We start from the raw sequence: 14,409 nt of genomic DNA, 5'->3' as shown, positions 1-14,409 counted from the left end.
TATCTGTGTTACTATTTCTCATATGGCGATCTCGGTTTCTGTCACTCCATGTCCCTTTTATGCCCATATATGGAGATCCCTGATGTCATCAGTGTATGCCTACAGTATATATATGGCCCATATATGGGCATATGTGTCAGATCTGCGGTTCTAGACAGCTGGATCTCCATATTATCCTACAGCAGGGGTTAGGGACCCCTAGGGGGTCCTCAGAGTTACTACAGGTGGTCCTCCAAATCTTTGAATGATAGAAAGTTAGTTTGTTTTTTTATATTAACCACTTGAACCCTAGTGTCCATATTCGGAGAACTTTAGCCAAAAATAGCAGATCTACAAGCTCACAGCACATTGCAGCGCAAGGCGTTGTGAGCTTGTAGCAGAAGGAGCGAATACATTCTCCGGCACGACACGTGCCGCAGAACTTTCGCGGCAGGCATAGTTTTACTGAGGTTATGGTTAGGGTTAAGGTTAGGTTTAGGCATAGTTATAATGAGGTTAGGTTTAGGTATAGTTTTACTGAGGTTAGGGTTAGGATAAGGTTAGGGTTAGGTACCGGTCTGGCACCTGCCGCGGCGCTGCCGGGAAGTGTATTCGCTATCCCTCGCTAGTAGATCGGCTATTTTCGGCAAAGAACTTTGGTGTAGAGGGAAAAATGAGCAGACTAAGTACAGAATGAAGTCAAGTTTATTAAATTAAGTATTGACAGTTCGAGTGGTTAAATATCTGAAAACACAAATTGACATGAATCCAAAATACACTGTTTAACAATGAAACTATGGAATCTATGAAAAGGTTGTTGGGGTCCCTGCTTCATCTCTCTCTCAACTTAGGGGTCCTTGGCCTGAAAACATTGAAAGACCCCTGTCCTACAGTATATGGGCATATCAGTGAGACAGGTGCTTCTGGACAACTGCCGAGCTGACCGACTTCACGCCAGACTCTCCTCTGCGATTCATGCACAGGGTTTGAAGTTTCTCGAGATGCGTGAAGGACACATGATACACTCACAGCTCACACGCACGCCCGCACTTACAGTAAGTCAAGATTCCATGCATTTAAAATAGGATTTCTGGAAAACCACGACTTCCTACTTGGCACTGCTAGACGATCAGTCAGACAGTTCTCAAGATATGTGATAGACAGACAAACAGACAGACAGACAGACAGACAGACAGACAGACAGACAGACAGACAGACAGAGATTTCGCATTTATGGAGAGACAATGCCAATCCCCATTGGGAATGATGCCCGCTGGGAACGCATGCCCTTCCAGTTAGGCGATACCCATTGTACCCGTCTGTCAGAGTACTTAGTTGAAGCAAGCCCACACTAGTTATCCCCTATTTATATTTATTCTGCCACTTTTTTGGGCATCCTACTACTTCCACATTTCGTTCAAATTTCAACTTGTTCAACTTTACACAGTTATTGTTGCTTGTACTTTTCTCTAAACAAATGTGTATGCTTTTTGAGATTACCATTTATATTACCACTCAGGCTTGAGAATTGAGTCAGTCTGAGGATGTGTACATTTTCTACTGTACAAAATATACTTTGTGTGTGTTTTCAGTGAACCCAAGCAGTTTCCGCAGGAATTGCATTTCTAGTTGTAATCATTATCAGAGTACGTAGTGCACTACCCATTATCATAGAAGTACTTGCCAGTATATGACGTCACTATATATGGACATAAAAGGGACAGACAGACAGACAGACAGACAGACAGACAGACAGACAGAAGATACATAGATCTCCATATATGGGCATATCAGTCAGATCGGAATTTGTCAAGAATCGCCGTTCTGAACGACTTCACTCCCGGCACCTCACTCCCTCAGAATGCATCTATCCCATCTTGATCTAGCGCCACCATCTGGCCGATTTTTTAAAAACACATTTTTGGACACTGCTCATACAGATTTTGCCCTAAAATCACACAAAGCGGCACACAGCATCTCTAAAGTCATGTCATCAACATGGATCTGTCCCATTTGGCATTTCCCATATTCCCTCCTGATTGGCTAACATTGCCTTCTAAAGTTTGTGTATGCGACCTGATGGTCGCTTATCTCCCAATTTAGGGAGTCTTACTGGTTTATAGAAAGATACATACAGCAGATGCTGCCTTTAAGACCAGTAAAAGAAAACATTTGTAATCAAAATCCCAGATGACTATATAACATATAAATATTATTTGGAAAATAGGCCTATTGCCCAGCTCTGGAGTATCACTATTACCTGACACCAAATTAAACTTAATCTGCTTGCTATATTACTCCAATGTGTCAAAATTTGGCAAAGCTGCCTTAAAGAGCCAACCGATATGCTGTGTCCTTCTCACTGTGAATCTAGTCAGAAGAAACAAAATAACTCAAACCAGTGTGTGAACGCTACAGAGAAATCTCCTTTCATTTTAGCTCCTGCCAGCTGTAACCAGGGCCAAAAACAAACCCACAAAAAACGGGCCTACGCTTCTCCTACTCTCCTTAAGTTCTTCCTTTATGTCCTGCAGGCGATTGTCCAGGGCAGTTGGTGCCCATTTTCTTTTTTTTTTATGTCAACCTACAAGATGTTGTACTTGGAACCGCCTGCATGAGAAAAGATCTCAGTTGTTCAGATTTAGTACAGAATTCTACAACTGTCTTTGCTGTAGAAGGCAGATAATCCTATGATCTGAATAATCATTCTTTAACAGTACATTCACAAATTGGACTAACCTCTAGCTGGTGAAATTATAGTGAAATTATTAACCACTTTCAACATGGCATTTGTATTTTGGGCACGTCATATGTCTATATAGCAAAAATAGCAGATCTACAAGCTCATAATGTGTTGCATTGTAACACGTTGTGAGCTTGTAGATCACTATTTTTGCTATTCTTAAAATGTTTCATACAGTCTCTTGCAATCAAGACTTGTATGATCAAAACCCATGCACCTTGACTGCATGCTTTGTGCCTTCCAGACGACCAATATTGAACGGAGTAATAAGTAAAGTAATTGTGATGATGAAAAATGGAGGTCACCAATAATTATCAATAAGATACAACACATGGGAAATCAATACAACCGCTCTGTTATTATCTATGACTATCTGAGACTCTGGCTGCATCTTTATAAATCCCCTCGTCTTTCACAGCTACTCCGCTTGAATCATGGGTGAGAGGGAGCTTCCCAATCCTGCAATGAATTAAGAAACGCCTTCAATTGCCTGGCCTGTCTAGATCTGCACCAGGGGTCAGCTCTCTAAATCCAGGCAGCTGACACCAAATCAATTACCGCACGGCTGTTGGGTAAGCAGAATGGAGACATCCATAAAGAGCTCCTGAAACCAGGCTACATATGCAGCCCCGTTGGCCGGCGCTCAGCAGTTTGCCGTTCCACCCGCTTCCCCTCCGCTCTATGCCAACTGTGCAGAAACCACTCTGGGAAGACAAGCCCCTAATTACTTTGGCTGTTCTCTCGCTTCTTCCACTTGCATTTGAGCAATAATCACAAACAAACCTGGCCTGGGCTTGGTGATGAGTGACAAATGGACAGCATAGCAAAAAATAGAGGTGAGGTACAGTATGCATTTTAAAGCAACCAACATCAACATACCCACATGGTCAAATCCTTAGTGTTACTCCAAAGACCTGTATGGAACTTCCATTTGTACACTCTGCAGAGTTAGATTAGCATTAGGATTTTTACTGTGTGCACCTACAATGTGTTTTATATCACCTATGGGACGGCAACGGCTGCTTACGAACCAGAAGGTTCCAAGTTTCAATCCCGGGCTCCCCCAGAGTTAGTCTCGAAGTGTCCTTGAGCAAAACACTGAACCCCTAATTTCTCCCGATGAGCAGGTTGGTGCCTTGCCTTGCCTTGCCTTGCCTTGCTTCGCTTCCTCCGCCATCGGTGTCTGAACGTCTGTGTGAATGTGTGAATCTACTGCACAATCATTATAAAGCACCTTGGATAAAGGTGCTATACAAATGCACCATTTACTACACAATCTTGGGGGCTGTATTGTAGCATACCACTATTCAGACAATGGATATCTAGCACTAAGGGCCGACGCATACTCCCCTTTTAGAGACATATTTATTTCGGTTCGGCGCTGTCTAAACTACAATATGACGTCATTTAGAGGTTCGGGGGGGTGGGTACTGTCATTAATTAGCCTGTTCGGTGCTGCAGAGATTTTGACTCCCCGAACCGAACTGAAATAAATTTGTCTCTAAAAGTGGAGTATGCATCGGCCCTTATATGGACCCTCTTCACACAAACAAGACCCTTTGGCAGAGTGAAAATCATTTAAGAAAAAAGGGGGGCGCCCGCTGGCCTGGTGGTCAAGGCGCATACCACATACTAGGCTATGATGCCTGCTGGCGTCGCCGGTTCGATTCCCGATCCGGACGACCTTTGCCGCATGTCATTCCCCATCTCTCTCCCCATTTCCTGTCAGTCTGAGTCTACTGTCCTATCAATAAAGGCAAAAAAGCCCCAAAACAAATCTTTAAAAAAAAATAAAAAAGGGTGCCAATGTAACTCAAGAGTGTGAAAATGGATCAATTCTTTACACTTAGTTAAACTAGCCCTTACCGTTCAAAGATATGAGCTCCAAAATGATGTGCAGTGTGTGGGTTATGGGATGTGTGCACACAGTATATGAGGGATGGAAAGTAACTTTAACTGGTGCTTGCATGATGTACTGTAGGAGCATCAATGTAAGAAACCCGTTTCGTTTAATGGCTACAGAGATACTGTCCCCCCCCCCCCCCCCCCCCCAGCCCGCCCACCCACCCGCCTGCACACACACCCGCCTGCCTGCACGCACACACACACACACACACACACACACACAGAGCTGGTTAAACATTTTGCCTCATGCTAGATGCAGAATAGATGTGCCTCAAGCTAGATGCAGAATAGATAGTAGATACACCATAAAAATGCTAATATACAGCATACGATTTGTGAAAGTGACAAACGGGCTTCACAGTTATGTCAGGTGTGTTCATATGCTTATGGTGATGCGATTTCAGATCAATTGCTCCAGCCACTGAGGAGAAACGCTGTGACAGACACTCAGACATTCGCAAAATTATAGTATAGACTAGTCCTTACCCGTTCAAAGATATGAGCTCCGAAATGATGTGCAGTGTGTGGGTTATGGGGTGTGCACTGTGCACACAGTATATGAGGGATGGAAAGTAACTTTCTGGTGCTTGCATGATAATATGTAGGAGCATCAATGTAAGAAATACCCGTTTAGTTTAAAGGCTACAGAGATACTGTGTAGCGATCTACATGACAACATCTGAAAGAGGGCCAGCCAACACCCCCCACCCCCACCCCCCCGCCCGCCTGCGCACACACCCGCCTGCCTGCACACACACACACACACACACACACACACACACACACACACACACACACACACACACACACACACACACAGAGAGAGCTGGTTAAACATGTTGCCTCATGCTAGATGCAGAATAGATGTGCCTCATGCTAGATGCAGAACAGATAGTAGATACACCATAACAATGCTAATATACAGCATATGATTTGTGAAAGTGACAAACGGGCTTCACAGTTATGTCAGGTGTGTTCATATGCTAATGGTGATGTGATTTCAGATCAATTGCTCCAGCCACTGAGGAGAAACGCTGTTTCAGACACTCACTCACTCAGACATTCGCAAAATTATAGTATAGATGGACGCTGAGGAATTTACTGGGCAATATGTTTGCCCAGTGAAGAGGATCGGGGAAAACAGAAGGGAAATTAGTAGCATCCAACAGACGGAGGTGAGTGCCCCCCAGCCTGGTGCTGCTTGTGGGCCTGTCACACTGACAGATGAGGTGGTCTGGCGCTGAAGGTCAGTCCCTGAATGCCTGATAGAGTAATGCCAAGAAAGGAGCAAAGGCTACGGAGGAAATGTACAGGTTTAGCCTCCTGACATATCTCTCAATCACTCACTCTGCAAGTCTTCCTCTGATAAATGAAAGGTGAGGAGATAGTGGCCATTTTGGTGGCTTGGAAACCTGAGCCAGGTCTCATCTTTGCCCACGTCTACAGACTTGTGGGGAGTCACAGGTATGCATTTCTGAACACACTGTGCACCCATTGTTTCAGTCTGTTCCTTCCAAACCTTAAGCCAGGCTCCAAAACAACTTCAAAGGGGCCAGATAATTCACAGCATAGCATAGCGTCGTTGTCGGGTGGAAACCTTGTATGTCCAAAACCGTTCGTTTTGTATGTATCATTTAAAACATGAACTAAACTAGTGGAAACAGCCGATCTACAAGCACACAACGCCTCGCACCGTGAGGCGCTGTGTGCTTGTACTTGTAGATCTGCTGTTTTCACTACTTTTGTGCAACTGCCTTGTATGATGAAGCAGGGCTTTACTTTGTGATAAAAAACAAAATTTAGACATTTGGTGTCAGCTGCCTGGATTTAGAGAGCTGACCCCTGGTGCAGATCTAGACAGGCCAGGCAATTGAAGGCATTTTTTTAATTCATTGCAGGATTGGGAAGCTCCCTCTCACCCATGATTCAAGCGGAGTAGCTGTGAAAGACGGGGGGATATATAAAGATGCAGCCCGAGTCTCAGATAGTCATAGATAATAACAGAGTGGTTGTATTGATTTTATATGTGTTGCATCTTATTGATAATTATTGGTGACCTCCATTTTTCATCATCACAATTACTTGTGATACAAATTTGAAACTTGGAGATACAAGATTTATGCCCGACAGTGACAATAGCTTGGTTAAAACTTAAAAACATATGGGCTCTCCCAAACAGCTGTTTCAGGAGGGATAAGTCTGGTACTTGGATAAAAAGAAACCAGCTTAACCAGTTGTTAAGTGCCTGAAAACGGAATGTAAAAAAAGAAAGAACTCTGAACTGAGTGGTGTCTGGTGTGTACACAATGTGGGTCAGACAACCTTTGCCCTACAGTATGTCTTGAATCCCTCCAGTAGACAAGGGAGCTCTAACAATTTTTCCCTCCTTTTTTTAGATTGTGCTTTCATACTGGAGTCAGACAGAAGAGACAGGTACATTATGTCCCCCCATGTTGCACTGAATTCTTCAGAGCACCAGGAAGGGATTGTGTTGCAGTGGAAGAGGAAAATCCTCCTCAGTGACTTATCTAGGGAGGTAAAGAGAAGCTCTGGAAATATCAATAGCCTTGCTCCAGTCAAGGGGAACATGCTGATTCAACACTTTTCTATCTCTAGGAGAACATAGTTCAATAATAAACGACTTAGTTGATGCAAAATGACAGTGCTATGCAGTGTTGAACAATAAGTGCCACAATACTCTATAAGGCTGGCCACCTATTTGAGACGGAAATACTGTTTCAACTGAGCAAAAACATAACCTACGATACTACTAGAATATCAAATTCTTCTTCTTGAATATTCAAGGTACTTAAGCTTTTTGTGACTCTTCTCCATCTCTGTTACATAGTTAAGAAAGTACCCTATTTGCTTCAAGTGCTTATATAGTTTAAGAATTGGTGATTGATGATTTTAAACCCAAAGGCTTAAATGTAATAGTGTTCATTATTACTAAGGTAGTGATTTGGCTAGTAATAGTGACGTAATAGCTCAACACTTGAAAGGCATGGTCTTCCATTGAATATGGCAACACACTTGTGAACCTTAGCACTTAGTGTTTAACCCTAACAATGGACAACAAAAATGCTGTAACAGCAAACGTGGTTAAACAGTGAAAAGCATGATGACGCAGGATTGTCTGTCTGACTGTCTGTATGTGGTAAATGGCAAGGCCATTATCTACATTCATGGGGGTTTCATTTTATCCTTCATTGACATCACTGCTGTGAGTGAAACCTCAAGTTACTGTCACCTCAAACAACTGACTGCAAGTGACTTCAAATCATTACATGTTACGGCTGCATTAGGGGACAAATGTGAACACAGCTTCTAATCAATGTCTTCATAAATAAATATTTTGGGAAGATAGAGCCATCCTGGACCTGTTCTTGTTTGATATATCTATAAAAAAAAAAAGATATGGTAAATTGATATGTGGAATTTTCAGTCATGTGCTACTTTATCTGTAGGGTGGGAATTGTCCACAAAGCCACACTATCAAGTCTAGGAGACCGTCTCAAACTAGCCTGCATGGGTACCAGCCTGCTACGCTACATTCAGTGGATTGGTTTTGTCACTGAGAAGCGACGTGCACAAACCAATCCACTGAACTTAGTGCAGCAGGCTGGTACCCAGGCTAGTCTCAAACACATTTTCTCTGACAAAAAAACAACTGACAGCCTTGGCCCTTTTGTTATTAGGAAATAAAGTAGTCAATTCCGTTTTCCTCAATAATGCCTTTCATACAGATGAAACAGCACAAAAATGCCTCGTCTGAAAGAAAAGTTATATTTTTCCAGGAAAGCAAAACAACGAAACAAAGTTCTACTAGTAGCGATAAAGATAGGGAGTTTGTTTTTTGACATTCACCTTAAAAGTTAGATTAAAGGTTAAAGGTGGATATTGGGATGTTTTACAATCTTTTGGCCCATGCAATGAGACATACAATGAGACATACAATACTAATTAAGTAATAACATTGTTGGAAAGGCATTCATCCATGCAGACCGTGGCATATTTGAATGTCAACAGCTCACCATTAAAATCTCAACTGTCCTTAATGGAAGTAACAGTAAAGATGAGAGGGTTTAGATTGTTGATTGCCCTTTGTGGGAAATATGAAGTTCCCTTTAAATGTACTATAGTCTAGCCATACCATCAATAGCTCTCGGTCCAAAATGACTATGCTTAAAATAGTAAACCATATCCACAGTTCTTGCTGTTAAACTAGGTATACATATGGAAGCATCTTCACACTGATTCATCCTAAAAAAAAAAGAGCTGGTGTCAACATGGGAAATTGATCATTTAACGAACAAGAGAACAAACTCTAATTAACTATTCTGCATTGTCAGCCATGTTTCAATAAAGAATCAGAGCACATCCACAACTTGAACACCATATAACATGCTGGCTATTGTTCACACACCTCTGGCCTTTGTGAGCAGTCACATTCGTCAGCTTTGTCATGATGAATTTGAGCTTCCTCTATATTTTCCATTCAGAAATCATTGCCTTTTTAATATTATTCAAATCCTCATTATTGTTGTCTGTGTATTATTTATATAATGTAAGTCAAGCCATGTCATGAAGAAGACTGGTTGCTGCTACCTATTATTTCCATAAATACTATTTGCAAATGATGATGATTGATGATAATCTCCCTTCTAGACTTAACAGTCAGCTAATTAGTTTATTCTGCCAAATCACTGCAATGTTACCAGACAAGAAGAATGTGACAACAGAAATAAAAGCTCTTAGTATTTACTGAACAGCATCAGCAATCTTAGCCAGCATTAGCAAATGTGTATGGATGGGTGTGCATAATGTGGTAGTATATGTATGCCTAGCAAGCTACAATGATCACAGCAAATTATATCGACTGGTTTGCTAGCTGTCCCTCGAAATATTGTTTTTACACATCAACTGTGCATTAAAAATGACTGAGGCGGGCGCTGACTTGAACTGTGAAGGAGCAGCGTTCAGCATAACTTACCTTGGGCTTGTACAGCCACTTTCGAAAGCGATTCATCGTTACCTCGCCACCTTCCTTTGTCACAGCAACCCCTCCTCTTCTACCTGTGTGTCTGTGATAGTAGCAGCAAATACAGCTGCTAAGCTAACTAGCGATGCTGCTGCTGGTGGATTCTAAAACCGTATATGTCCCAAAACAGTAACAGCACTGTTATAATATTAATAAAAAAAAAAATAAAAATAAATAAAAAATAAATTAATTATAACGTTTAATTTCCATCTTCGCTGAATCCGAGCCCGCTTGTCTGTCTCCCCCCCCGAGCCCGGCCACTTTCTTTTCAAGTCCCCCTCACTCGCGATGTGGACACGCAGAGCACGGACGTCTCTCTAGGGCTGACTGATCCGCTCTGCCTCTGCCTGAGAGTCTGCTCCGCTCCGCTCTGTTCTGTTCTCTGGTTCTCTCTCTGTCTGTCTGATGACCGCCGTCACGTTGACAACATTCACCTCCCACTTTCACAGCAACACGTCACTACACGCTACGTCATAATAATTGTTGTTGTGGAGAGCAGCCATCAACAAAGGATTTTGTTTAAATCATTTTTTTAAAAGAAAACTGTAGTTTGTATTGTCAATTATAGAGATGAAATACACGAGGTCCAACCAACAAAAAGTAAGTCACAAAATGGCAATAATAGGACTATATTGAAGATGTAGTAGCCTATATGGTACAGCCTGTACAGGTAAGAAGTGTAGGCTATAATAATACAATATTAAATCACAAATTAAAATCACGAAAGGGGCACACAGGCAAGTTTCTCTTGCCGATTAAGGCTAATTTGAAACTAATTGAATTGAATTGAGAGAGAGAGAGAGAGAGAGAGAGAGAGAGAGAGAGAGAGAGAGAGAGAATGAGAGAGAGAGAGAGAGAGAGAGAGAGAGAGAGAGCACAGACTATAAAGCCCAGGAGTCCCACCAACATGTTACGGTATATAGCCTGCCCTATACAATAGCCTATATATTGAGCAATCAAATACATCTCCCTGAAATGTTTTATAATTCTCACAACATTGCTTTTTATACTTTAGCTAACTAGAGCCAACATTCTGATTGCATGCAGACTCATTTTTGCATGTAATATTGTTCATACTTCACCCATCACCCATAGTCCTCTACTTCTCATGTCTAGGTTTGTGATAGGCCCAGTACATCTCACAAGATCTCCCCTGACTCCCTGAGTCCTCTTGCAAGAATTCCAACAGCCCAAGCAGCCCAGCTATAAATTATTTCACCCATCCCAAGTTCCCAACCCATAGGCACCTTTCAGCTGTTTTTAAATGATCACCCTTGACAAAAGGCACCCTCAAGAACCCAGTGGTGCAGAAAGTATTCTGCTGCAAAGATGGCACATGAGCAGAGCATGGCATAGGAATTGTTGCGACCGTCAGGTCGCACTTACTATCAAAACCTCCACAAACTGTGAGTCAGTCAGTCAGTCCGTCCGTCTGTCTGTCACACCTCACACGTCACACTATTGCCCTGCTCATATCTCCGCAACCGTTGCCCCGATCCATGCCAAATTTTGCACACACACTCCTTGCCTGCCAAACTACAACCTCCAAGGACCCCCGGAGCTCCAGGGACCCCAGATGTAAAAAATGACCAATTGTGCAAAAATGACCAAATGACCACCCCAACAGGGCTGCTCACGGGGAATTCCCGGGGACCACCGACTCCTGGTGCTCCAGAACGGATGCCAAAGTGGTGGCGCCCCCAGTGGAGGACCCCCTCCACTGCAGCTCACATAAAATGCCGTAACTCGGCCTAGGAGCGTCCGGGAGAGCCGGGGCCGGTACCTATTCGTCCGCCAAGGCAACGCGGAGACCCCACCCCTCATTTCTCACATGGCCCTCTTCTAGCGCCACCATGAGGCAGATTCTTGCAAAACACATTTTTGGACACTGCTCCTACAGATTTTGCCCTAAAATCACACAAATCGGTACACACTATGTCTACACTCATGTCATCAACATGGATCTGTCCCATATAGCGCCACCATCAGGCCGATTTTTTCAAACACATCTTTGGACACTGCTCCTACAGATTTTGCCCTAAAATCACGCAAATCGGTACACAGTATGTCTACACTCATCTCATCAATATGGATGTCCCATATAGCGCCACCATCAGGCCGATTTTTTGAACCACATTTTTGGACACTGCTCCTACACATTTTGCCCTAAAATCACGCTGCGACCTGACGGTCGCTTATCTCCCGATTAGGGAGTCTTACTGGTACAGACATATATATAAAGTTTACTTGGTGGCAGGCAGCCATATAGCCTACTGTATGTCTGCTCACAGAGAACAGGTACAAGGCGCCAGGTTCTGGAGCGCAGTGATGGATGGATGTAGTTATTGCGACCGTAGGGAGCATTTACTATCAAAACCTCCACGGGCTGTCCGTCCGTCTGTCCGTCCGTCTGTCACACGTCACACTTTTGCCCTGCTCATATCTCCACAACCGTTGCCCCCATCCATGCCAAATTTTGCACACACACTCCTTACCTGCCAAACTACAACCTCCAAGGACCCCCGGAGATCCAGGGACCCCCAGGTCCCTGGGGGACCCCCAGGTGTAAAAAATGACCAAATGTGCAACAATGACCAAATGACCACCCCAACGGGGCTGCTCATGGGGAATTCCTGGGGACCACCCACTCCTGGTGCTCCAGAATGGATGCAAAAGTGGTGACGCCCCCAGTGGAGGACCCCCTCCACTGTAGCTCACATAAAATGCCGTAACTCGGGCTGGGAGCGTCCGGGAGAGCCGGGGCCGGTACCTATTCGTCCGCCAAGGCAACGCGGAGACCCCACCCCTCATTTCTCACATGGCCCTCTTCTAGCGCCACCATGAGGCCGATTCTTGCAAAACACATTTTTGGACACTGCTCCTACAGATTTTGCCCTAAAATCACACAAATCGGTACACACTATGTCTACACTCATGTCATCAACATGGATCTGTCCCATATAGCGCCACCATCAGGCCGATTTTTTCAAACACATCTTTGGACACTGCTCCTACAGATTTTGCCCTAAAATCACGCAAATCGGTACACAGTATGTCTACACTCATCTCATCAATATGGATGTCCCATATAGCGCCACCATCAGGCCGATTTTTTGAACCACATTTTTGGACACTGCTCCTACACATTTTGCCCTAAAATCACGCTGCGACCTGACGGTCGCTTATCTCCCGATTAGGGAGTCTTACTGGTACAGACATATATATAAAGTTTACTTGGTGGCAGGCAGCCATATAGCCTACTACTGTATGTCTGCTCACAGAGAACAGGTACAAGGCGCCAGGTTCTGGAGCGCAGTGATGGATGGATGTAGTTATTGCGATCGTAGGGAGCATTTACTATCAAAACCTCCACGGGCTGTCCGTCCGTCTGTCCGTCCGTCTGTCACACGTCACACGTCACACTTTTGCCCTGCTCATATCTCCACAACCGTTGCCCCCATCCATGCCAAATTTTGCACACACACTCCTTACCTGCCAAACTACAACCTCCAAGGACCCCCGGAGATCCAGGGACCCCCAGGTCCCTGGGGGACCCCCAGGTGTAAAAAATGACCAAATGTGCAAAAATGACCAAATGACCACCCCAACGGGGCTGCTCATGGGGAATTCCTGGGGACCACCCACTCCTGGTGCTCCAGAACGGATGCAAAAGTGGTGACGCCCCCAGTGGAGGACCCCCTCCACTGCAGCTCACATAAAATGCCGTAACTCGGGCTGGGAGCGTCCGGGAGAGCCGGGGCCGGTACCTATTCGTCCGCCAAGGCAACGCGGAGACCCCACCCCTCATTTCTCACATGGCCCTCTTCTAGCGCCACCTTCAGGCCCATTTTTAAAACACATTTTTGGCCACTGCTCCTACAGTTTTTGCCGTAAAATCACGCAAATCGCTACACAGTATGTCTACACTCATGTCATCAACATGGATCAGGGAGATTTTGGAAAAACAAATTTTTGCCCTATTTGTGGAGATAACCGACCTACGGTCGCTTATCTCCCGATTAGGGAGTCTTACTGGTGATTATAGGTGAAAGGGGGCTTAGCTACTGCAGACATGGAATGAGGCAGCGTAGAATGAGGCAGCATATACTCTTGAAGACAGCAATAGGCCTATAGATCATGCATGGCAATTTTTCTTGGGAAAATTATGTTATCCTGAAAGAGCATCCCATTGAGCAGAGCAAGAAATTGCACCAGCCTGGTGCAAGAAAGTTCTCTCTCGCCACACTCATTTTAACAACCTCCTCTCAACAACGGTCAATTTTGGCATATACAGTTAAGCAACCATTTCCAGCAGTGACTATCATAATCCCGGTTCTCAGTTCATATCAACATGCATCACCTCTCAGGATGAATGCACAGTTATTATTTTGGAGATATGTTTTTGATGTTGCTAATGAGAGGCTTATTTCAATGGCTTTTTGCGGTGATAAGGTCACACTGCCAGTGAAAAGGAGAAGACGGGGAAAAAAGAAATGTCTCATGATGATGAGACACTCTGATGCAGAGAGAGCATATGAGGTAAATATTATTATCATCATCATTATTAATATCCAACCAGATTGAAGATAATAGGTGATCAATCATTGTCTCATGCTCTCTCTCTCTCTCTCTCTCTCTCTCTCTCTCTCTCTCTCTCTCTCTCTCTCAGGCCTTCATTTGAGGAGTTGAGTTCCAGGAGTTCTTTTTTCCCCCGCCATTACTTGTTTGTGATCTTCTCTAT

General features: G+C 44.0%; 2 protein-coding genes across 3 annotated transcripts in view; one reads left to right on the top strand and one right to left on the bottom strand.

Moving 5' to 3' along the window:
- The window catches only part of zfyve28 (zinc finger, FYVE domain containing 28), a 46,567-nt gene extending 36,553 nt beyond the window's left edge, over positions 1-10,014 (bottom strand). For both annotated transcript variants that reach the window (XM_080750323.1, XM_080750324.1), the window contains exon 1: positions 9,621-10,014. In XM_080750323.1, the coding sequence (XP_080606449.1) occupies positions 9,621-9,656 (36 nt within the window). In that variant the 5' untranslated portion in view covers positions 9,657-10,014. The remainder of the gene's footprint in view (positions 1-9,620) is intronic.
- LOC308305564 (transmembrane protein 179-like) overlaps positions 1-14,409 on the top strand; it is a gene marked incomplete at its 3' end in the record, with an annotated part of 467,552 nt that overhangs the window by 46,322 nt on the left and 406,821 nt on the right. The window lies entirely within an intron of this gene.

Source organism: Nannobrachium achirus (assembly GCF_963921795.1).
Source record: "Nannobrachium achirus genome assembly, chromosome: 20".
Lineage (NCBI taxonomy): Eukaryota > Metazoa > Chordata > Actinopteri > Myctophiformes > Myctophidae > Nannobrachium > Nannobrachium achirus.
This window is presented reverse-complemented; position numbering and strand designations above follow the sequence as displayed.